Here is a 25155-nt window from a genome sequence, read left to right as displayed (position 1 = left end):
GTCTCGTCTGGAGGTCCTGTCAGTGTACGTGATGTGGAAGGGGGTTTATTGGCACCTCCTGCACCTCACACATTCGGAGCCATGGCCACCAGGCGCTGACAGCACTAACAAACCCTGCGGCACACAAACAGGTTATTGAGAGATGAGAGAAGCGAGGAATCTCTGCAATGTGGGCACTAGCTGTCACATTTCAAACTCTCAAACCATACTAGCTGGCTGACTGGCTGCAAAGAAGCTCACGCTGCTGCAGAGAAAACGCTCCGTCGTTCTGCAGAACAGGATGTGAAGCGTGTTCCCTGCAATCTGGGGTTCAATCCAGTCACACGTCCATTTACTAAAAAAGCAGCCAGGCCAGACTTAACAGCATTCTCACGAGGCTTTATATAGAGCCAGCGAAGCAAAGCAGATCTGTATGCTTAAACACAGCACTGCTCACATTGGCCTCTTAGTGAGTTTAGCAGCAGCAATCTAACAAAGAGTGCTCCTGTTGAAATGTGTGCAGATTTTCTTCAAAGACAGACGGGTAGAACTGAACACATCCATTGCACAGCAATCTGTGAACTTCACGGGATACAGCAGAAAAATATTAAACATCAGTCAGCCAGCGTTCGAAGACCAGAGGAGCTCACAGGAGGAACTGGAGTCGAGAGATTAGTACAACGCACTCCACACAGCCCTGCACAGAACAATGCAAGACAATGCAGATATACCTGCACAGGTAAACCTCACTCAGCAGAGCTGGGGACTCGTGTGTGTGAAAACACGGGCGCGCATGTACTAGCAGCACGTGACACAGCGCTAGTAATCCGTCATACCTGAGACCTTGATGTTCTCATGCTGTTGGAAATACCTGACTAATCACTTTCATAGGTGCAAGTGTGTGCCACTTTCTCACGGACACACAGGGAACCACAGTTCACTCGTTCAGCAGGTCCTGTGCATGATCTGCGAGACACACTGGGGCTTGAAAAGGATCCGCTAACGGCTTTGGTGCTAATCCTGCTCCATCGAAAGGAACGCTGAAGCCACAGGAGGAGACGAGATGACCAGCCGTCCACCCGCCCCAGGGACTCCCTCGAGGACTCCGAGTTTGTGAACGTCAGAGAAGACCAGTCCAGATATCCACCAGATTTTCTGTTTCACTTGGTTTTGATAATAATAAATAAATAAATAAATAAATAAATACTGCTCAGCTTTGTAAATCCACACGCAATCCTGGTTGTGTAAGCCTCCTGTGTTTGGCTGACAGTTATGAATGAGACTCCAGGGTCGCGTTACAGTTTAGGGGCTCTCAGCATATCGGGAGGGAGCGATCAATCTTACTGCAGTTCTTCCGCTCAGCTTCCTGCTGCGGTGGCGGAATCGCTTTGGGAACTTTACCACTGCTGCCGTTCAGAAAAAAACGAGAAGAATCAGCAGGCAGTGCTGCGGAGCGGCGTGCTCACAGGGGGGGTGAGCTACACGAATCAGCAGGCAGTGCTGCGGAGCGACGTGCTCACAGGGAGGGTGAGCTACACGAATCAGCAGGCAGTGCTGCGGAGCGACGTGCTCACAGGGAGGGTGAGCTACACGAATCAGCAGGCAGTGCTGCGGAGCGACGTGCTCACAGGGGGGGTGAGCTACACGAATCAGCAGGCAGTGCTGCGGAGCGGTGTGCTCACAGGGGGGGTGAGCTACACGAATCAGCAGGCAGTGCTGCGGAGCGACGTGCTCACAGGGAGGGTGAGCTACACGAATCAGCAGGCAGTGCTGTGGAGCGGCGTGCTCACAGGGGGGGTGAGCTACACGAATCAGCAGGCAGTGCTGCGGAGCGACGTGCTCACAGGGAGGGTGAGCTACACGAATCAGCAGGCAGTGCTGCGGAGCGACGTGCTCACAGGGGGGGTGAGCTACACGAATCAGCAGGCAGTGCTGCGGAGCGACGTGCTCACAGGGAGGGTGAGCTACACGAATCAGCAGGCAGTGCTGCGGAGCGGCGTGCTCACGGGGAGGGTGAGCTACACGAATCAGCAGGCAGTGCTGCGGAGCGACGTGCTCACAGGGGGGGTGAGCTACACGAATCAGCAGGCAGTGCTGCGGAGCGGCGTGCCCACGGGGGGGGGTGAGCTACACGAATCAGCAGGCAGTGCTGCGGAGCGACGTGCTCACGGGGAGGGTGAGCTACACGAATCAGCAGGCAGTGCTGTGGAGCGGCGTGCTCACAGGGAGGGTGAGCTACACGAATCAGCAGGCAGTGCTGCGGAGCGGTGTGCTCACAGGGAGGGTGAGCTACACGAATCAGCAGGCAGTGCTGCGGAGCGACGTGCTCACAGGGAGGGTGAGCTACACGAATCAGCAGGCAGTGCTGCGGAGCGACGTGCTCACAGGGAGGGTGAGCTACACGAATCAGCAGGCAGTGCTGCGGAGCGGTGTGCTCACAGGGGGGGTGAGCTACACGAATCAGCAGGCAGTGCTGCGGAGCGGTGTGCTCACAGGGGGGGTGAGCTACACGAATCAGCAGGCAGTGCTGCGGAGCGACGTGCTCACAGGGAGGGTGAGCTACACGAATCAGCAGGCAGTGCTGCGGAGCGGTGTGCTCACAGGGGGGGTGAGCTACACGAATCAGCAGGCAGTGCTGCGGAGCGACGTGCTCACAGGGAGGGTGAGCTACACGAATCAGCAGGCAGTGCTGCGGAGCGACGTGCTCACAGGGAGGGTGAGCTACACGAATCAGCAGGCAGTGCTGCGGAGCAGCGTGCTCACAGGGAGGGTGAGCTACACGAATCAGCAGGCAGTGCTGCGGAGCGACGTGCTCACAGGGAGGGTGAGCTACACGAATCAGCAGGCAGTGCTGCGGAGCTGCGTGCCCACGGGGAGGGTGAGTCGAGCAGCCACAGGGTCCGTGGAGTGGTGGGACGTTCACCAAAGAGGTAAGCAGAGCAGTCGGTGAAGGCATTACTAGCATTTCCTTTCGATAGGTATGAATGTGGTTACATGGGAACTGTGAAGTCAGTGTGTCACGGATTTGTTTTTGTAAACTAACAGGAAGGGGTTGCTGAGGGGGGAGGGGGCACACTGTATAGAAGTTGCACCCACTTGCACACTCAGCCTCTATAAGCAGTACAGTGTAAATATTCCGTCCCTATATGTAAAACAAATTAATGAATGAATGAGATCACTGGACAGCCAGATCGCCATGTGATAGAGACAATCTGTGAGCTGCTCCAGAATACAGTCGCTCCCCTAACACCCTGCTATCAACACCCAGCCTGGCTCCAGAAAGAAGATGTCATTTTTTCAAACCGTCAGCAGTGCAGAGAACAGCCAATAAAGACGTCTTTATTTCCCAAGTGGCACAGATTCCTAATCACCAACGATAAAAAAACTACAATACAAAAATGTACAGAATCTATCTAACTTCCAACATACAAAACAGACAGACAAACAGCAGCAAGAAACAAGAAATCATTGAAATTAAAACACAAAAACATGAAACTATTAAAAAAAACTACAGCGGGGTTCCACGCACTGCTCCAAACCTAACCCCCTGTCACAGCACAGTCAGGTGAAAGAGTGAAGTCCACACAGGGCCTGTTCACAGCACGCACAACGCAGACACGCAGCAGAGTCACGAATAAAACAGAGCGCAGCCCGCACAACGCAGACACACAGCAGAGTCACGAATAAAACAGAGCGCAGCCCGCACAACGCAGACACACAGCAGAGTCACGAACAAAACAGAGCGCAGCCCGCACGACGCAGACACGCAGCAGAGTCACGAATAAAACAGAGCGCAGCCCGCACGACGCAGACACACAGCAGAGTCACGAATAAAACAGAGCGCAGCCCGCACGACGCAGGCACACAGCAGAGTCACGAATAAAACAGAGCGCAGCCCGCACAACGCAGACACACAACAGAGTCACGAATAAAACAGAGCGCAGCCCGCACAACGCAGACACACAACAGAGTCACGAATAAAACAGAGCGCAGCCCGCACAACGCAGACACGCAGCAGAGTCACGAATAAAACAGAGCGCAGCCCGCACGACGCAGACACACAGCAGAGTCACGAATAAAACAGAGCACAGCCCGCACGACGCAGACACACAGCAGAGTCACGAATAAAACAGAGCGCAGCCCGCACAACGCAGGCACACAGCAGAGTCACGAATAAAACAGAGCGCAGCCCGCACAACGCAGACACACAGCAGAGTCACGAATAAAACAGAGCGCAGCACGCACAACGCAGACACACAGCAGAGTCACGAATAAAACAGAGCGCAGCCCGCACAACGCAGACACACAGCAGAGTCACGAATAAAACAGAGCGCAGCCCGCACGACGCAGACACACAGCAGAGTCACGAATAAAACAGAGCGCAGCCCGCACGACGCAGGCACACAGCAGAGTCACGAATAAAACAGAGCGCAGCCCGCACAACGCAGACACACAGCAGAGTCACGAATAAAACAGAGCGCAGCCCGCACAACGCAGACACACAGCAGAGTCACGAATAAAACAGAGCGCAGCCCGCACAACGCAGACACACAGCAGAGTCACGAATAAAACAGAGCGCAGCCCGCACGACGCAGACACACAGCAGAGTCACGAATAAAACAGAGCGCAGCCCGCACGACGCAGGCACACAGCAGAGTCACGAATAAAACAGAGCGCAGCCCGCACGACGCAGACACACAGCAGAGTCACGAATAAAACAGAGCGCAGCCCGCACGACGCAGACACACAGCAGAGTCACGAATAAAACAGAGCGCAGCCCGCACGACGCAGACACGCAGCAGTCACGAATAAAACAGAGCGCAGCCCGCACGACGCAGACACACAGCAGAGTCACGAATAAAACAGAGCGCAGCCCGCACGACGCAGCCGAGTCACGAATAAAACAGAGCGCAGCCCGCACGACGCAGACACACAGCAGAGTCACGAATAAAACAGAGCGCAGCCCGCACGACGCAGCCACACAGCAGAGTCACGAATAAAACAGAGCGCAGCCCGCACGACGCAGCCACACAGCAGAGTCACGAATAAAACAGAGCGCAGCCCGCACAACGCAGACACACAGCAGAGTCACGAATAAAACAGAGCGCAGCCCGCACGACGCAGACACACAGCAGAGTCACGAATAAAACAGAGCGCAGCCCGCACGACGCAGACACACAGCAGAGTCACGAATAAAACAGAGCGCAGCCCGCACGACGCAGGCACACAGCAGAGTCACGAATAAAACAGAGCGCAGCCCGCACGACGCAGACACACAGCAGAGTCACGAATAAAACAGAGCGCAGCCCGCACGACGCAGACACGCAGCAGAGTCACGAATAAAACAGAGCGCAGCCCGCACGACGCAGACACACAGCAGAGTCACGAATAAAACAGAGCGCAGCCCGCACGACGCAGACACACAGCAGAGTCACGAATAAAACAGAGCGCAGCCCGCACGACGCAGACACACAGCAGAGTCACGAATAAAACAGAGCGCAGCCCGCACGACGCAGACACGCAGCAGAGTCACGAATTAAACAGAGCGCAGCCCGCACGACGCAGACACACAGCAGAGTCACGAATAAAACAGAGCGCAGCCCGCACGACGCAGACACACGGCAGAGTCACGAATAAAACAGAGCGCAGCCCGCACGACGCAGACACACGGCAGAGTCACGAATAAAACAGAGCGCAGCCCGCACAACGCAGACACGCAGCAGAGTCACGAATAAAACAGAGCGCAGCCCGCACAACGCAGGCACACAGCAGAGTCACGAATAAAACAGAGCGCAGCCCGCACAACGCAGGCACACAGCAGAGTCACGAATAAAACAGAGCGCAGCCCGCACAACGCAGACACACAGCAGAGTCACGAATAAAACAGAGCGCAGCCCGCACAACGCAGACACACAGCAGAGTCACGAATAAAACAGAGCGCAGCCCGCACAACGCAGACACACAGCAGAGTCACGAATAAAACAGAGCGCAGCCCGCACAACGCAGACACGCAGCAGAGTCACGAATAAAACAGAGCGCAGCCCGCACAACGCCAGACACACAGCAGAGTCACGAATAAAACAGAGCGCAGCCCGCACGACGCAGACACGCAGCAGAGTCACGAATAAAACAGAGCGCAGCCCGCACGACGCAGACACGCAGCAGAGTCACGAATAAAACAGAGCGCAGCCCGCACGACGCAGACACACGGCAGAGTCACGAATAAAACAGAGCGCAGCCCGCACGACGCAGCCACACAGTACAGAATCAAACAGTGCAATAACTTTGAACAAACTGGTTACTGAGAAGTGAGCTATCCTGCCTCTGCACTTCAAACCCTGTTTACACAACTGCCATACTCCAAAAAACAGTTTCCATGCGAATATTAAACAAACACAATAACTTTCTAATGATAACAGCTACTGTAAGGAAGATAGCAACGCTGGCATCCAGTAGCAACAACACGAACCCTTATCAGCAGAGCACCTGCACAGCTTTCACTGGAACCCGGCCACACCGTCCGCAACCCAATATAACTGAGCCAGCTGCCCCTGTGCTTCCAGCGAGGCACTCCAAACCGCGCAAACACACATTAATAAAAGCACCTTTCTGAAGCAGAGAACGAGGAAGCTAACTGCACCAACCAAACTCCCCCAAATTCAGAGGATGTCTATTCAATACTCTGCGGCGCCACTCAAGTATGACCAATGACAGACATCACAATAAACTCCATCAGCACGCAACCGTTTACTTTAATAGCATTACAAAATCTAATAGACAGAGCGCTGCAACACCACTGCTGAACGGCTGCAGCCAGGGACGATGCATTGCACAGTGTAATACAACACAGCAAGGAAACAAACTTGATGATCGGGGATAGACATCAGCACTGAGCGTCACTCCACACCTACTCACTTACCATGCACAGCTACACTGATCTCCCACGGACGAGATTCCGGGCAGCCCGCTTACCAAACAGCTCATCAATATGACCCAGACACTCAGTCAATAACACGGCAATGGGGTGGCTCTGCTGCTCGTCACCTCCGAGTCCAAACCCTTTCCCATCTCTCCCAGTCTCCTCCCGACACAGACCGGTACCCTGGATCAGAAGCAGTTCCCTGCGCGGTATTAGACGTGTTCAGTGCCGCTATGAGCGCATCTTGTCTTTCCGGTTGCAATGCAGACCCATTCTGCCCGTACCAGTCGACTGTCACGCTGTTGACAGTCCTCAGTCTTGTTTACCTCCACCCACCCTGTTAAATTAAAGTTACCCTGCGCTGTCTGCGAGTTCTCCTGCCACAGTATCAGTGCCGCTCTCTCCCTCTCTCTCCCCCCCCCAGGCCCGACTCTCTCAGTCAGTGCACCCCCGAGATAAGCGCTCGGTGCCCGGGTCTCTAACGGCGCTCAGCTCCCTGGCGATGGCAGTGCCCGGCTCGCCCGCTTACCTTGGCCTTGGTAATCATGTGTGTTGCCAGCTTGACCACTGCGAAGTTCCCCTTGCCGATAGTCCTCTCGATCTCATAGTATCCAACTCGGGCTAGCGGGGCCCGGCTCGGGGGAAGGTGGCTGGGGTTATTAATCCCGGCGGTCTGTGGGGCTCGGTTGTGGTTGTTGATCCTGTTGGAAGGGGGAGCCCGGTTCTGGTTAACCATCACTGCCGGGGCGGTTCGGTTCGGGTGACTGATCCCGGCCGGAGTAGATCCGGCTACACCGCCGCTCGACACGGCCGCCATCTTCTCGCCTCTCTGCTGGAAAACAAGCGGCCAGGCGGAGCGCGCGGCACGGGCACGCCCCCACCTGCGTCACGCCGCACGAGGTCCACCTCCCCGGGGTAACTATAGCGACGGATAGCGTAGCGGTGACTTCATCCTGCTGCCGCAGGTAACCCTGGAAACAGAGATTTGCTTCTGTAAGAAAGTCTAATAAGCCTTTGATCGAAACAACGAGCTCTCATACGCCATCGCCTCCTCCGCTTCTCTCTCTCTCTCTCTCTCTCTCCCCCTCTCCATCTCTCTCTCTCTCTCTCCCTCTCCATCTCTCTCTCCATCTCTCTCTCACCAAGCCTCGGGAGCGCGCATAGGGCTCCACAGACCTCGAGTGCCCTCTTCTGTAGGGAATGCTGAAAACTGAGGGAACACGCTCCCAGAACGAGCACACTTTAAATACATGCATACGTAAAACACGTTCTTGTTTAATAATTTTAATTTATTTATTTTTTAAAAGCCGCAATACAACATGCACAAATAAACCACACATTTGCACCAAATCAGTTACTCTCGTGTGCGCGTCTTTTCCACTTACTCGAAATGCGTGTGCATGCTGGGACTGTTGTGTTTGTTGGTTGTTCATAATCGACTTTTCTGACGTCGGTGTTGTGGAAACACGTGCCTTTGTGTCTGCGTTTAAAAATGGGACATCAAAACAACAAAATCAAATGCCCACTGCCGTCCTCACAGCACGGGTATCACAGGACTTACACGTGTGTGTTTGTATAAATTGACCATATTGTACATGCTTTGCTGCACTGTGTGTGTCTTTACCATGGGGCAGAGCAGGGCACTGTGAAAGAGGAATGTAATAACCACCATCCGGACAGGGTTATAGTCGAGGCTGGACAGGGATAGCTTGGAGGGTCGCATCATACTGTATACTTCATAAAGCGCATCTATGAGCTTCAGACCCATACTGTAACGTCACACGGGGCACTTGTTTACAATGACTGAGTGAATATGAAGCACCCTACAGTATTTCCAGCCTATCTGAAGTGGATGTCGCAGTTTCGACGGACTGGGATTCTGGGAGCTCACCACTGTAATAGATATAGCGTAATTAAGCCACACAAGCAATGGCGGACCGGACCGGACCGGACCGGACCCGACGCCTGGAAGCCGCAGCTGTGCTGAACACCGTCACCTTGTGGTCGCCTCGAGAGACGCGCGTTATAAATACAGTGCCAGGATAATGGAAAATCATGCAACCCCGTACTACAGTCTTTACTGCGACCTGTACGACAGTATAGTCAGCTGTCTCTAACAATGCTGTGATCCAAGCACCGCACACTCTGCATTGCGCTTTATGCTCAGTTTGGAAACATTCACTTAAAAAATACATAACAGATTTAAAATAAGATTTCAAACTGTATCTGCCTGTCTTATATACACGTCATGCCTTTCTCCCGGTGTGTAGATAGGTGACAGCCTTCTTAAACCAGTTTAAATGTGCAGTGACATTTCTCTTAATTATCTGCAAAACGGCTTTTGACGGTCAGCTGCGACTTTGAGCACACGGGAGGCGGGACTTCCTCCGGGATGCGTGTGATTGAGTTGTGGAAGCGGAAGTGGAGGGCTGCAGCTCTTGGAAAAAAAACACAGAAGCTGCAACATTGTGTTGAGGACTGGGAGGCGCCGATCTGTCCGGGGAACCCGAATCAGCGATCCACCAGCACCGGAGCACCAAGAACCGGGGACGAGCAAGTACCTCGCCCCCCCAAAACGACAAAGGAGAGCGCTGCTGACCCGAGACATCATCAGCACCATCGGAGCAGACAGACAGACCGACCGACACAGCGGGGTGTTGACCCGTGCACGGGAATCTGCCAGGGTGCCATCAGGTAATCGAGGGCGTGTGTTGTCTCTCGCAAGGTAGCCCCTCCAGGCTCCGTCCTTGTGGACGTGTGGACGGGACCTGGCACGGTTAGCGCGCAAAGCGAGGCTCTGTATGGGCGGGGGACTGCTGCAGTGTGTGTGAGCATCATCCTCCTCAACATCGTGCCGTGCCGTGCCGTGCAGTGATGCTGTCACTAGCATGCACAGTCATTGTAATGCTGCTGTCAACACACCGTAGCACACAAGAGAGACACAGCACCGCGGCTTGTGTGTGTGTCAGTGTGTGTGTGTGTGTGTGTGTGTGTGTGTGTGTGTGTGTGTGTGTGTGGCGGGGAGACTGGCTCAAGAAGTAATTATGAAATGTTGCGTATTGTTAAACCGGGCTTGTTTTTATATAGCATTACGCTGGCCTCGTGTTCCTTGTTGTCTGGGCTTCAGGGATTAGAATATTCTGGAACAATGGGCGTTCCGAATTCTTAATATTAGTTATTAATATCATATTCCCATTTTTGTTAAAGATCCGCGTTTATAGGTGCACACTGCACAGCAGCAGCCTTTAGTCACATTTCATTAAAAGTATTCACAGAAACGGTACATCGCTAGTCATTAACATCGTGGTATGAGATTTGAGACAGACCGCCACGTTACTGTCCGATGAGAGGGTCGCAGGTCCGTGAGGAAGGACCCCTCTCCTGAATGTATTTCTGTGTCAAGTCACCTGGGGGTCGGGTTCTGTGAAGAGCAGGGAGCCAGGTTATAAAGCTGCACAGTGTTGCCTCGTCACTAGAGGGGTTCTGTGAAGAGCGGGGAGCCAGGTTATAAAGCTGCACAGTGTTGCCTCGTCACTAGAGGGGTTCTGTGAAGAGCAGGGAGCCAGGTTATAAAGCTGCACAGTGTTGCCTCGTCACTAGAGGGGTTCTGTGAAGAGCAGGGAGCCAGGTTATAAAGCTGCACAGTGTTGCCTCGTCACTAGAGGGGTTCTGTGAAGAGCAGGGAGCCAGGTTATAAAGCTGCACAGTGTTCCCTCGTCACTAGAGGGGTTCTGTGAAGAGCAGGGAGCCAGGTTATAAAGCTGCACAGTGTTCCCTCGTCACTAGAGGGGTTCTGTGAAGAGCAGGGACAAATATCAGAATATTCAAACTAATATTTTTTGACATATGTTCGGATACAAAAATCAGATGTCCGTATTTGCTACAAATGACAAAAATACCTTGCTGGTTTGCCTGTAAGCTGCCCAGAGCTGCGTTGTCCTCCGCGCTGCAGCTCTGAGGCGGCTGCACGGTGAGTCTGCAGAGTGTAAAGAAGCGGGCGGCTGACGGCACACGCTTCGGAGGACAGCGTGTGTTCATCTTCACCCTCCCAAGTCAGCGCAGGGGTGGTAGCGGTGAGCTGAGCATAAAAATAAAATAATTGGACATTCTAAATTGGGAGAAAATAATAATAAAAAATAATAATTGGCAACAACTAAATTAAAAAATTAAAAATAACTTGCCCACATTTACCGCCTCTCCAGAATTTGCGCGACAAAAAATGTCCAGTGAAAAAGCGCTCTGTGTTATATGTGAGATTTAACATCTATAAAGAACACAGGAGCACCACAGCAGCTCTTGAGCCTCTGTTTAAGTTTTTAGACAGCAAAGAGTAAAGAAAGCAGATGATGCGAGCGCACGCACAGCGATCTCTACGGAAAGCCATCGGGGTCAAAAAAGCGTTGTGCTGCTTTAGAGCGAGCCAGAATCTCACAGGACAGAAAAAAGACAAGCACGTCATTCTGAAATGCCTCGCTTAAACAGTGCCCAGCTTCCTGAACATGTTGTGTAGTGATACTTGTATAGATTATATATTGTTGCGACTTTCTGTTATGTGGAATGTAATAAACGAGAACCAAAACTGTGAGTTTTTTCCACTTTAAGTGTTTCAGGTTAAATTTCAGTTTGTTTGCTTGTTCTAAAAGGCACAAGTAAACCTCATGTTAGTTTATGAAAACATGTCCGGCCAGTGTTTACTGTGAAGAAACGGCAATGCCAAGGAATGAAAAAATAAATAAATAGATAAAATGCAGTGTCAGCGTTATGTACTATTTATTTTGGGAATAAATGAAACAACATTTAACTTCGTCTTTTTACACATCGTTTTTCTTTTGTGGTGGGGGGTCGCAACCTGGTATAAAAGCACATTTTTGTAAAATGACTTTACACTTCAGATATGCAATAGCTATTCATTTTATTCATCGCCAGGGTTTAAATGGAAACTTTGGGATTATAAACTGTTTAGACATCGAAACAGTATACAAACATCAAAGCACAAGCTAGCTCGAGTGACTAGCCGTTTCCTCACATTGTGTTTCTTTGAAGCGGACCGTGTGAATTATCGTTCTAGTATTTTACACTACATCTTGCAATACGAATACGTTGGTAATAAGACACAGTTAAGCAATCGTCCCTTTAATCTAGATCGTTTTAAATACTTTAATATTTCACACTGATTAAAGATCCACCTGCCGTGTGTTCAAGCACGCAAAAAAAGAAATGCATGATTTAAAATGAAAGGATTGTGAGGAAACGTCTGTCTCAGGAGAGCAGTGCAGTGCTGTGCTGTGCTGTGCTGTGCTGTGCAGTGCTGTGCTGTGCTGTGCAGTGCAGTGCTGTGCTGTGCAGTGCAGTGTCGTGTCGGACGCCGTGTCAGTGCTGAGATGGTGTTTCATTGGAGGACAGCACTCTGACCTGCGTGTCGTGTTTCTCTCTTGAGTCTCAGCAGCTCCGGTGAGGATGAGTGTGGGAGACTCAAACCCGGCCGCAGTGCCCAGCCCAGTGCAGGACGTGCAGGGGGACGACCGGTGGATGTCACAGGTGAGGCGAGACACAGCTCAGAGCTGGGTGTGTGGGACTGTGTTGTGTTGTGTTGTGTTGTGTTGTAAACACACAGCTCAGAGCTGGGTAGTGTGTGACTGTGCTTGTGTTGTGTTGTGTTGTAATCACACAGCTCCGAGCTGGGTAGTGTGTGACTCTGCTTGTGTTGTGTTGTGTTGTAATCACACAGCTCCGAGCTGGGTAGTGTGTGACTCTGCTTGTGTTGTGTTGTGTTGTAATCACACAGCTCCGAGCTGGGTAGTGTGTGACTCTGCTTGTGTTGTGTTGTGTTGTAATCACACAGCTCCGAGCTGGGTAGTGTGTGACTCTGCTTGTGTTGTGTTGTGTTGTAATCACACAGCTCCGAGCTGGGTAGTGTGTGACTCTGCTTGTGTTGTGTTGTGTTGTAATCACACAGCTCCGAGCTGGGTAGTGTGTGACTCTGCTTGTGTTGTGTTGTGTTGTAATCACACAGCTCCGAGCTGGGTAGTGTGTGACTCTGCTTGTGTTGTATTGTGTTGTAATCACACAGCTCCGAGCTGGGTAGTGTGTGACTCTGCTTGTGTTGTGTTGTGTTGTAATCACACAGCTCCGAGCTGGGTAGTGTGTGACTCTGCTTGTGTTGTGTTGTGTTGTAATCACACAGCTCCGAGCTGGGTAGTGTGTGACTCTGCTTGTGTTGTGTTGTGTTGTAATCACACAGCTCCGAGCTGGGTAGTGTGTGACTCTGCTTGTGTTGTGTTGTAATCACACAGCTCCGAGCTGGGTAGTGTGTGACTCTGCTTGTGTTGTGTTGTGTTGTAATCACACAGCTCCGAGCTGGGTAGTGTGTGACTCTGCTTGTGTTGTGTTGTAATCACACAGCTCCGAGCTGGGTAGTGTGTGACTCTGCTTGCCTTGTGTTGTGTTGTAATCACACAGCTCCGAGCTGGGTAGTGTGTGACTCTGCTTGCCTTGTGTTGTGTTGTGTTGTAATCACACAGCTCCGAGCTGGGTAGTGTGTGACTCTGCTTGTGTTGTGTTGTAATCACACAGCTCCGAGCTGGGTAGTGTGTGACTCTGCTTGTGTTGTGTTGTGTTGTAATCACACAGCTCCGAGCTGGGTAGTGTGTGACTCTGCTTGTGTTGTGTTGTGTTGTAATCACACAGCTCCGAGCTGGGTAGTGTGTGACTCTGCTTGTGTTGTGTTGTGTTGTAATCACACAGCTCCGAGCTGGGTAGTGTGTGACTCTGCTTGTGTTGTGTTGTGTTGTAATCACACAGCTCCGAGCTGGGTAGTGTGTGACTCTGCTTGTGTTGTGTTGTGTTGTAATCACACAGCTCCAAGCTGGGTAGTGTGTGACTCTGCTTGTGTTGTGTTGTGTTGTAATCACACAGCTCCGAGCTGGGTAGTGTGTGACTCTGCTTGTGTTGTGTTGTGTTGTAATCACACAGCTCCGAGCTGGGTAGTGTGTGACTCTGCTTGTGTTGTGTTGTGTTGTAATCACACAGCTCCGAGCTGGGTAGTGTGTGACTCTGCTTGTGTTGTGTTGTAATCACACAGCTCCGAGCTGGGTAGTGTGTGACTCTGCTTGTGTTGTGTTGTAATCACACAGCTCCGAGCTGGGTAGTGTGTGACTCTGCTTGTGTTGTGTTGTAATCACACAGCTCCGAGCTGGGTAGTGTGTGACTCTGCTTGTGTTGTATTGTGTTGTAATCACACAGCTCCGAGCTGGGTAGTGTGTGACTCTGCTTGTGTTGTGTTGTGTTGTAATCACACAGCTCCGAGCTGGGTAGTGTGTGACTCTGCTTGTGTTGTGTTGTGTTGTAAACACACAGCTCCGAGCTGGGTAGTGTGTGACTCTGCTTGTGTTGTGTTGTAATCACACAGCTCCGAGCTGGGTAGTGTGTGACTCTGCTTGTGTTGTGTTGTGTTGTAATCACACAGCTCCGAGCTGGGTAGTGTGTGACTCTGCTTGTGTTGTGTTGTGTTGTAATCACACAGCTCCGAGCTGGGTAGTGTGTGACTCTGCTTGTGTTGTGTTGTAATCACACAGCTCCGAGCTGGGTAGTGTGTGACTCTGCTTGTGTTGTGTTGTGTTGTAATCACACAGCTCCGAGCTGGGTAGTGTGTGACTCTGCTTGTGTTGTGTTGTGTTGTAATCACACAGCTCCGAGCTGGGTAGTGTGTGACTCTGCTTGTGTTTGGCAGCACACCCGCTTCGTTCTCGAGTGCAAAGACAAGGAGCCCGATGTTCTGTTTGTGGGGGACTCCATGGTGCAGCTGCTACACCAGTACGAGGTGAGTGTGAGTGTCTGGTGCGGGACGATCACTGTGCAGACCTCCCTTGTGTGTGAGTGTCATGCTCTCTGTGTGTGTTTGGGGGGTGTCATGCTCTCTGTGTGTGTTTGGGGGGTGTCATGCTCTCTGTGTGTGTTTGGGGGGTGTGATGCTCTCTGTGTGTTTGGGGGGGTGTCATGCTCTCTGTGTGTTTGGGGGGGGTGTCATGCTCTCTGTGTGTTTGGGGGGTGTCATGCTTTCTCTGTGTGTTTGGGGGGTGTCATGCTCTCTGTGTGTTTGGGGGGTGTCATGCTTTCTCTGTGTGTTTGGGGGGTGTCATGCTCTCTGTGTGTTTGGGGGGTGTGATGCTCTTTGTGTGTTTGGGGGGTGTCATGCTCTCTGTGTGTTTGGGGGGGTGTCATGCTCTCTGTGTGTTTGGGGGGTGTCATGCTCTCTGTGTGTTTGGGGGGGTGTCATGCTCTCTGTGTGTTTGGGGGGTGTCATGCTTTCTCTATGTGTTTGGGGGGTGTCGTGCTCTCTGTGTGTTTGGGGGGTGTCATGCTCTCTCTGTGTGTTTGGGGGGTGTGATGCTCTTTGTGTGTTTGGGGGGTGTCATGCTCTCTGTGTGTTTGGGGGGGTGTCATGCTCTCTGTGTGTTTGGGGGGGTGTCATGCTCTCTGTGTGTTTGGGGGGTGTCATGCTCTCTGTGTGTTTGGGGGGTGTCATGCTCTCTGTGTGTTTGGGGGGTGTCATGCTCTCTGTGTGTTTGGGGGGGTGTCATGCTCTCTGTGTGTTTGGGGGGTGTCATGCTCTTTGTGTGTTTGGGGGGTGTCATGCTCTCTCTGTGTGTTTGGGGGGTGTGATGCTCTCTGTGTGTTTGGGGGGGTGTGATGCTCTCTGTGTGTTTGGGGGGTGTCATGCTCTCTGTGTGTTTGGGGGGTGTCTTGCTGTCTGTGTGTTTGGGGGTGTCATGCTCTCTGTGTGTTTGGGGGGGTGTCATGCTCTCTGTGTGTTTGGGGGGTGTCATGCTCTCTGTGTGTTTGGGGGGTGTCATGCTCTCTGTGTGTTTGGGGGGGTGTGATGCTCTCGTGTGTTTGGGGGGTGTCATGCTCTCTGTGTGTTTGGGGGGTGTCATGCTCTCTGTGTGTTTGGGGGGGTGTGATGCTCTCTGTGTGTTTGGGGGGTGTCATGCTCTCTGTGTGTTTGGGGGGTGTCATGCTCTCTGTGTGTTTGGGGGGGTGTGATGCTCTCTGTGTGTTTGGGGGGTGTCATGCTCTCTGTGTGTTTGGGGGGTGTCATGCTCTCTGTGTGTTTGGGGGGGGGTGTCATGCTCTCTGTGTGTTTGGGGGGGTGTCATGCTCTCTGTGTGTTTGGGGGGTGTCATGCTCTCTGTGTGTTTGGGGGGGTGTGATGCTCTCGTGTGTTTGGGGGGTGTCATGCTCTCTGTGTGTTTGGGGGGTGTCATGCTCTCTGTGTGTTTGGGGGGGTGTGAGGCTCTCGTGTGTTTGGGGGGTGTCATGCTTTCTGTGTGTTTGGGGGGTGTCATGCTCTCTGTGTGTTTGGGGGGGTGTGATGCTCTCTGTGTGTTTGGGGGGTGTCATGCTCTCTGTGTGTTTGGGGGGTGTCATGCTCTCTGTGTGTTTGGGGGGGTGTCATGCTCTCTGTGTGTTTGGGGGGGTGTCATGCTCTCTGTGTGTTTGGGGGGTGTCATGCTCTCTGTGTGTTTGGGGGGGTGTGATGCTCTCTGTGTGTTTGGGGGGTGTCATGCTCTCTGTGTGTTTGGGGGGGGGTGTCATGCTCTCTGTGTGTTTGGGGGGTGTGATGCTCTCTGTGTGTTTGGGGGGTGTCATGCTCTCTGTGTGTTTGGGGGGTGTCATGCTCTCTGTGTGTTTGGGGAGTGTCATGCTCTCTGTGTGTTTGGGGGGTGTCATGCTCTCTGTGTGTTTGGGGGAGTGTCATGCTCTCTGTGTGTTTGGGGAGTGTCATGCTCTCTGTGTGTTTGGGGGGTGTCATGCTCTCTGTGTGTTTGGGGAGTGTCATGCTCTCTGTGTGTTTGGGGGGTGTCATGCTCTCTGTGTGTTTGGGGGGTGTCATGCTCTCTGTGTGTTTGGGGGGGGTGTCATGCTCTCTGTGTGTTTGGGGGGGTGTCATGCTCTCTGTGTGTTTGGGGGGGTGTCATGCTCTCTGTGTGTTTGGGGGGGTGTCATGCTCTCTGTGTGTTTGGGGGGTGTCATGCTCTCTGTGTGTTTGGGGGGGGTGTCATGCTCTCCTAGCCTGGTAGTTCTGGTCTTGTTTGCTTTGCTTCGCTTCGCTTGGTTTTCTGATAAACTCTCTGCTGCTGGTTTGCTGTGCCCAGGTCTGGCAGGAGCTCTTCTCTCCGCTCCACGCGCTCAGCTTCGGGATTGGAGGCGACACCACGAGCCACGTGCTGTGGAGGCTGCAGAACGGAGAGCTGGAGAACATCACACCCAAGGTACTGGGAGAGGGAGCACCCTGTTACAAAGATACCGACTTGGAAGCTGCAGGTGATTTGAGAATGGTGTCCTGAGTGTACGGCAAGCCATCGGGGCCACAAACGTATTGACACAACGTGTTACGAAAGTGCCAATGAAAGGGGAGCATTGTCATCACGTGACTGTTGCACAACGCGTATTTTAAAATGCAGCGCGTAGTGGATTTCGTACTAACATGTAACAAATTTTACATGTTATGCCAAGAGGGCCCTGACGATTTGATTCAACGCGTTGGCACAGCCAATCAGTGTGTCGTTTTTAAATCACATGGTACTTTGTAACCCTGCCCACAATGCATTGTGGAATTTCAGCCACAGCCAATCCCGGCTGCTCTTATAGGCAGCATAATAAATACTCAAAACAGTGACCTGCTCACAGAGTAACAAGATTGACTTCATAAACAGAAAATATATAACATGCGTGTGCGTGTATCTATATGCATCTTATCCGTTCGGATTGATAATTCTCATTCTAAGTCAGGTTAAGATATTTTTGAATGTATTTTTTTTTTTTTATTTGATCACTTAAGCACGTTTATTTTGGCACATTATTTCCTGTTAGTTAATGCTCTCCAGTTTGCAGCTCCCATGCGTGTAAATTGATTGATTTTGGAGACTCTGAGCACCTGGTATAAATGTTCCTGATTTCATGGTTCCAGAGATTGACTTGTCCAGTGTGATGTGAACCTGGGTTTGTTTGGAGTGGAGGCTGACGTGGTAGATCTGCCAAGTATGCTTACCACCTGTATTTAATAAAACGAAGTTCATTCACCGATGTAACACTGCGGTCTAGCGCGTTTCCCTTCTGGTGTTCCGCCTGGCTGACCCCCCCCCCCCCCCCATCAGAAAGAATCAGTGCCCCTCACCGGTGCTAGAACTTCAGGTTTTATATTCCAGCTGTTTCAGGGAGCTGTTCCTCCTTGTACAACATTATTATTATTATTATTTATTTCTTAGCAGACGCCCTTATCCAGGGCGACTTACAATCGTAAGCAAATACATTTCAAGTGTTACAATACAACTAATACAATAAGAGCAAGAAATACAATAACTTTTGTTCAAGCAAAGTACAAGTGTGACAAACCACAATTCAATAATACAGCAGATAATAGTGATAGTTACATCAGGATATGATTAAATAGTGATAGTTACATCAGGATGTGATTAAATACAAAATACTACAGGTTAAACACTTGGCAGATTACAGTATTCTGAAGTACAGGATTAAATGCAGTAAAATAGGGGGCAGATAAGAGCAAAATAAAGCACATTTAAATGAAGGGTGATAGTGTCCCAGGATACAAACAGAGGAGTTCTACAGGTGCTGTTTGAAGAGGTGAGTCTTAAGGAGGCGCCAGAATGTGGTCAGGGACTGGGCAGTCCTGACATCTGTAGGAAGGTCATTCCACCACTGCGGAGCGAGGGTGGAGAAGGAGCGGGCTAACATCTTACTGTATCAGTTAACACTGTACGTCACCAGCTGTAGTATGAGTTGGACTATATTATTATTTTTTCAATTGTAATGTGTGTCTGTTATATTATTCACATTCCACGTGAGATTGCTCACATCCAGACTGTCGCTTTAAATAGTGACCTAGTGTAGTGATATTCCTGGAGTTTAAATCTTGTCTTAGACTTTATATTGAAGAAGATGACAAGGTTTATTTTTAATTTCATGATTCCTTTTTTGTAAAAATATCCCAAGCAGATGAATCTTTCTAATCAGGATTATTTTAAAATAATGTTGTTCCAGTACATTTCTGACTCCATTTAGGTTGCAATATCATGAATTAATTTGTAAATCAGGCCTATTTTATGCATGAGACGGGTTCATGACCTTATCTACAAAGTAAAAAAAGCCTTGATTGGCTGTCGCGTGAGTCATTCCGCCCCCTAAGCGATACTGTCCCCCCATTGGCTGTTTATGCTATGTGTAGCACACATTCCATTACGCGTTGGGTTTTGACATTATGGCTCTTTTGGCGTTTGCTATTGTTTTAGGACGCGTAGCCTGATCCCAGTCTTCTTTACACGTTGAGAAACACCGCTTCTCATTGGTCACCTTCTTACACGTTGTGTCAATACGTTTGTGACCCCGATGGCTTGCCGTACGAGTGGGGCAGATAGTATAACCAAGCCCAGTACACAGACACAGAGAGAGAGAGAGACTCACACATTAAAGACATGACTTTGAGCTGGCTTGTCTATGACAGATTTGCAGAGCAGGGTTCTCCAGCCCCGCTCCTGGAGAGTGACAGATTTGCAGAGCAGGGTTCTCCAGCCCCTCTCCTGGAGAGTGACAGATTTGCAGAGCGGGGTTCTCCAGCCCCTCTCCTGGAGAGTGACAGATTTGCAGAGCGGGGTTCTCCAGCCCCTCTCCTGGAGAGTGACAGATTTGCAGAGCAGGGTTCTCCAGCCCCTCTCCTGGAGAGTGACAGATTTGCAGAGCAGGGTTCTCCAGCCCCTCTCCTGGAGAGTGACAGATTTGCAGAGCAGGGTTCTCCAGCCCCTCTCCTGGAGAGTGACAGATTTGCAGAGCGGGGTTCTCCAGCCCCTCTCCTGGAGAGTGACAGATTTGCAGAGCGGGGTTGTCCAGCCCCTCTCCTGGAGAGTGACAGATTTGCAGAGCAGGGTTCTCCAGCCCCTCTCCTGGAGAGTGACAGATTTGCAGAGCAGGGTTCTCCAGCCCCTCTCCTGGAGAGTGACAGATTTGCAGAGCGGGGTTCTCCAGCCCCTCTCCTGGAGAGTGACAGATTTGCAGAGCAGGGTTCTCCAGCCCCTCTCCTGGAGAGTGACAGATTTGCAGAGCAGGGTTCTCCAGCCCCTCTCCTGGAGAGTGACAGATTTGCAGAGCGGGGTTCTCCAGCCCCTGCTTCTGGAGAGTAAGATGAACAAGGGGACACACAGAGTCATGCTGGTGTTGCTGTTTTCTTTGTCCCCAGGTGGTGGTAGTCTGGGTAGGAACCAATAATCACGAGCACACGGTGGAGCAGATTGCCGGGGGGATCCAGGCCATCGTACACCTGATCAACACATGCCAGCCGCAAGCGAAAGTGGTCGTGCTGGTGAGGAAACCAGTCTATAGAGACCGCTGTGTATGCAGACTGACCTGTCTATAGAGACCGCTGTGTATGCAGACTGACTTGTCTATAGAGACCGCTGTGTATGCAGACTGACCTGTCTATAGAGACCGCTGTGTATGCAGACTGACCTGTCTATAGAGACCGCTGTGTATGCAGACTGACCTGTCTATAGAGACCGAAGTTTAGTACCAGGCCCATTCACTTATGGTGCAGTGTTGCTCACTCTACACTAGAGGGCACAGTGTTGCACTACTCACCTATCCTGTTCTCTAACAGTGCTATCTTACTCACTTTCCACTATGGGGACTGTGACTTCATGTTTAGAGGATATTTACCTACAGTAGATTTCACTGAACTGTTCTGAAGATAGCTGGCTAGAAGATAAAGCTGCAGGTGATCTGGGCATGGTGTCCTGAGTGTGAGGTTGTGCTTCAGTGTGATTCTCTCTCTCTCTCTCTCTCTCTGTCTCTCTCTCCCTCGCTCTCTCTCTCTCCCCCTCGCGCGCTCTCCCCCTCTCTCTCTCTCTGTCTCTCTCTCCCTCGCTCTCTCTCTCTCCCCCTCACGCGCTCTCCCCCTCTCTCTCGATCTCTCTCTCTCCCTCTCCCTCGCTCTCTCTCTTTAGGGATTGCTGCCCCGCGGGGAGCGGCCGAACCCCCTGAGAGAGAAGAACGCGGAGGTGAACCGTGTGCTGCGCGCCTCCCTGCCGCGCCTGGGCAGCGTGCAGTTCCTGGACGTGGGCTCCGGGTACGTGCAGTCCGACGGCACGATCTCCACCCACGACATGTTCGACTTCCTGCACCTCACCCCCGCGGGCTACGCCGCCATCGCCAAGCCCCTGCACGACCTGCTGCTGCAGCTACTGGAAGAGACCCCCGAGGAGAGCCGGCCCATCCTCGCCTGATTGGAGCAGGGGAGACACGCCCCTTCAAGGATTGGATCGGAGCTTAGTTTGTAGGATAGAGGAGGTTACATGATTAGCTAACACAGTTGTGGCTGCAATGGAGAGTCAGTGTTGTGTATTAATTGGGTAGCAAACACAAAAGAAACTCTAGAATATTTAGGACCTCCTCTAGTCTATGAAGCAAATACCAAATGAGATCCGCCCTCCACTGATACCAGTCTCATTGGAGGAGAGGCTCCCTCTGGCCTCTGCTCTGATTGGTGGAGAGGTGCTGCCCCTCATTCTTGTACCCTCACTGGTGCGACACGCTATATTCTCCCCTGGGCCGCATTGCCAGGTTCGTTGTGAACTGAAGCAGTTGGGGAACATTTTTTTAGGAGGGAGGGGCACTTGAACCTCCTCTGAATGTGCACCTGCTTCTTCAGTTCAGAATGAGCTCTCTGGGGGAGGAGCCCCGCCTCCCCCTGGAACAGCAGCACAGCGCCCCGCCCTCGCAGCATTCCAAAGCTCTCTGTTATTCCTTTCAGGATTTGTACATCTGAAATAATGATTGTATTATCAGGATAATGATTTTCTTCTGTTTTTATTTTTGATGTGATAAATCATTCTAACCCTGGTCCTGAGAGTTGTGCTGAGCTGTAGGAGAGATGGGAGATCGTATGGAGCTTCTTATTTAGACACTCTTGTTAATTCAGCTGTCGCAATCCTGTCCAAGTCTCTAACTAGACAATTTGACCCATTCCAATCCCAACTAATAGTTATTGACACCTGTGTCACTGCATTGTACATATTGACTCCCTCCCTGCTCGCTTGGTATTGACTCCATATGGACCCCTGAAGTGTAGATGTTGTATTCCTGACCGGCCAGTAACTTTTCTGGACACTAACTGGAGCTTGTGACTGGTTCCCAGTTACAGTTTGTAAATATTGAGTCTCCCTGTGCACTTGCTGTCTGCCTGCTCCCCCTCCCCAGTCTCTGGTTGTTGATATTGACCCCCTTGATTGTATATTTTAGCTCACACACTGTACATTGACCCCCTGATCTGAGGTGTTGACCCTCTCTCCCGCTCAGCATAATTCTGCCTCGGGCTCTGCAGGCGACTCCTTGTTCATTGAGAATCCTCTGTGCCAGAACAGATCTGCTTTCCTCGCCCTCTCGTCTCTCTCATGCCAGTGCTGTCGAGTTAATCTTCATCTCAGCGCTCTGTTCTTCTAGAGAGCTAGCTGTTGTTACTCGTACTGTTCCTAACCAGAAAATGTGGGTCCCGTTCCCCGGTGACTACAGCAGAACAGGGGCTCCCCGTTGACTACAGCAGAACAGGGGCTCCCCGGTGATTACAGCAGAACAGGGGCTCCCCGGTGACTACAGCAGAACAGGGGCTCCCCGGTGACTACAGCAGAACAGGGGCTCCCCGGTGACTACAGCAGAACAGGGGCTCCCCGGTGACTACAGCAGAACGGGCTCCCCTACAGCAGAACAGGGGCTCCCCGGTGACTACAGCAGAACAGGGGCTCCCCGGTGATTACAGCAGAACAGGGGCTCCCCGGTGACTACAGCAGAACAGGGGCTCCCCGGTGACTACAGCAGAACAGGGGCTCCCCTACAGCAGAACAGGGACTCCCCGGTGACTACAGCAGAACAGGGGCTCCCCTACAGCAGAACAGGGGCTCCCCGGTGACTACAGCAGAACAGGGTCTCCCTCATGACTACAGCAGAACAGGGGCTCCCCGGTGATTACAGCAGAACAGGGTCTCCCTCATGACTACAGCAGAACAGGGGCTCCCCGGTGACTACAGCAGAACAGGGTCTCCCTCATGACTACAGCAGAACAGGGGCTCCCTGGTGACTACAGCAGAACAGGGGCAGGGAGTGTCTGGGTCTCTGAGCTTCACTAATTAAAGAAGTTTTGTAGCTGATGCTCTGTGCATCGTTTACTGAGACACAGCGCCCCCCTGCTGCTCCCCCCTGTAACAGACCCAGCTCTGCGTGACTGGGGAATGGGCTAGCCTCACTGCTTTACTATAACCTGTACCTCAGTCCACAGTGCACAGCACCATTTGAAACGTGATGCAGGCTGATAATACTACTGTCTTTGTAGACTGTGTTGTGAGATCAAAATGATCGTCATTAATAGTGATAGACAGCTCGTTAGATTATGCAAAACTCTGATGTGGAATGTTTTGGCTTTTCAGTCACGATGCTGAGACGTGTGCACTACTGATCCTCGACTGAGTCTTTCTGTGTTTAGAAAGTATTACTAATATTGTTATTGTGTCATAAAAGGGTTACACATGTACACTAACCATACAGAATATCTGCATCATTGAATTATATTCCTGTGTGATAGAGTGACGCAACAGCTTAGCATGGACCAGGAGAGGGGAACTTACAGGGAGACAGCAGAGTGTGTGTGAGAGAGAGACAGACAGAGAGAGGAACTGTTACAGGGAGACAGCAGAGTGTGAGAGAGAGAGAGACAGAGGCAGAGAGAGGAACTGTTACAGGGAGACAGCAGAGTGTGTGAGAGAGAGAGACAGAGACAGAGAGATGAACTGTTACAGGGAGACAGCAGAGTGTGTGTGAGAGAGAGACAGAGACAGAGAGAGGAACTGTTACAGGGAGACAGCAGAGTGTGAGAGACAGAGACAGAGCGATGAACTGTTACAGGGAGACAGCAGAGTGTGTGAGAGAGAGCAGAGAGATGAACTGTTACAGGGAGACAGCAGAGGTTGTGAGAGAGAGCAGAGAGATGAACTGTTACAGGGAGACAGCAGTCTGCCTGCACTCTGCTTTCTTCCCCTGTATTCATCGATTGGAAACGTACCCAGTCTGTCCCCACGCAGGCGAGTCTGGGGGTCTGGGTGCTTGCAGTGTCTCTCCCCACAAGGCTGGCTGAGAGGAGGAGAGCGCTGCATCCTGGGTACCTGCTTGTGTAGTTTAAGCCTTGCGTAGATTTAATTCTACACATCCCCGTCTGAATGTACAGGTGATTCGAGAGTAAGGTTACCACATCAATGACAGGGTGAGCTGATGTGTTAAACTGACTTTCTAATCACCCAGAGTCTGTGTGTGCTGCCTGGGTTTGTCGTAGCAGAGTATTCAAATAAAAACAAGAACCAGTGGAACAGGATCTGTGTGTTTTGTCTCTTTTTTAATGTATTTATCCTGCTATAGAACAGCAGGACTCTTGTATGACTCAATGGATCCTTCATCTGTTGATTGTTTTCTTTGTCGAACTACACCCAACCGCGATCTGTCAGTCACAAAGGTGTAACACTAGTGTCACTTCTCACTTAACTCAGTGTAAGTGGTGTAGAATTAACCCACAGCTCTCCTGGACAGGGGGAGTGAGTCAGCCCCTGACCTCTGCTCCCAGGCACTTCCTCTGAGACACATACCTTCTCTCGCTCTGGTCCTCTGACAGTCTCACCCTTCACTGACACACTCTCACTAGCCTGAACGCTGACGTGATGGAATTCCCCACAGCGGGATTGTGCAAGACATGAATCCACCGTTCTTTCATTCAGTACCTCATGTGTATCTGTTGAAACTCTGTATTTCAAGCTGTTGTAACTTCCTTTGCATTCTCAGTGGTATGGGAAAACCTGAAGCCCCACAGTAGTGCTTTGCATAGCTTCCCACAATGAACAAGACAGGAGAGAGACTGTGGCTCCCTGGCAGGCCTGCTCTCCTTGTTCTCAGAAGTGTGCGACACAAACTGTTTGAGGAATCAGACACAACACTGAACTACAGTACAGAGACGTGGGGCGGGCAGCCTAAATTTCACAGGTCAGGCAGGGTTCAAGTAGCATTTGGCATGTCACTCCAGCCCTTAAACAGCTCTTCTGTTTCCCTTTGGTGAAGACGACCTGGAGTCTGGGAGTCTTGAGACTTGCAGATCATTTTCAATAGAGCTGTTGCTTGAAAGTGATGTGATGCAGGGAGGTCGTGTTCTCAACTCT

General features: G+C 51.4%; 2 protein-coding genes across 4 annotated transcripts in view; one reads left to right on the top strand and one right to left on the bottom strand.

Moving 5' to 3' along the window:
* The window catches only part of LOC117970149 (serine/threonine-protein kinase SIK3-like), a 64603-nt gene extending 56807 nt beyond the window's left edge, over positions 1-7796 (bottom strand). The window contains exon 1 of the mRNA XM_059010067.1: positions 7428-7796. Coding sequence (XP_058866050.1) covers positions 7428-7715 — 288 coding nt within the window. The 5' untranslated portion in view covers positions 7716-7796. The remainder of the gene's footprint in view (positions 1-7427) is intronic.
* A 1447-nt stretch (positions 7797-9243) lies between these two features.
* LOC131708137 (platelet-activating factor acetylhydrolase IB subunit alpha2-like) lies at positions 9244-24323 on the top strand. 3 transcript variants are annotated; one of them, XM_059010385.1, is made up of 6 exons: positions 9244-9592; positions 12342-12436; positions 14628-14717; positions 17053-17169; positions 20151-20273; positions 20914-24323. In XM_059010385.1, exons 2-6 carry the CDS (start codon positions 12356-12358, stop codon positions 21190-21192), a joined length of 690 nt encoding a protein of 229 aa, XP_058866368.1. In that variant the 5' UTR covers positions 9244-9592; positions 12342-12355; the 3' UTR covers positions 21193-24323. The 3 variants fall into 3 exon arrangements, with proteins under 3 accessions (XP_058866368.1, XP_058866369.1, XP_058866370.1); XM_059010386.1 differs by having other exon boundaries at positions 12336-12436; XM_059010387.1 differs by lacking the exon at positions 9244-9592 and having other exon boundaries at positions 12337-12436; positions 17053-17221.
* Positions 24324-25155: the final 832 nt, after the last annotated feature.

The sequence above is a fragment of the Acipenser ruthenus genome, chromosome 40, assembly GCF_902713425.1.
Source record: "Acipenser ruthenus chromosome 40, fAciRut3.2 maternal haplotype, whole genome shotgun sequence".
In the NCBI taxonomy this organism is placed as follows: Eukaryota; Metazoa; Chordata; class Actinopteri; order Acipenseriformes; family Acipenseridae; genus Acipenser; species Acipenser ruthenus.
This window is presented reverse-complemented; position numbering and strand designations above follow the sequence as displayed.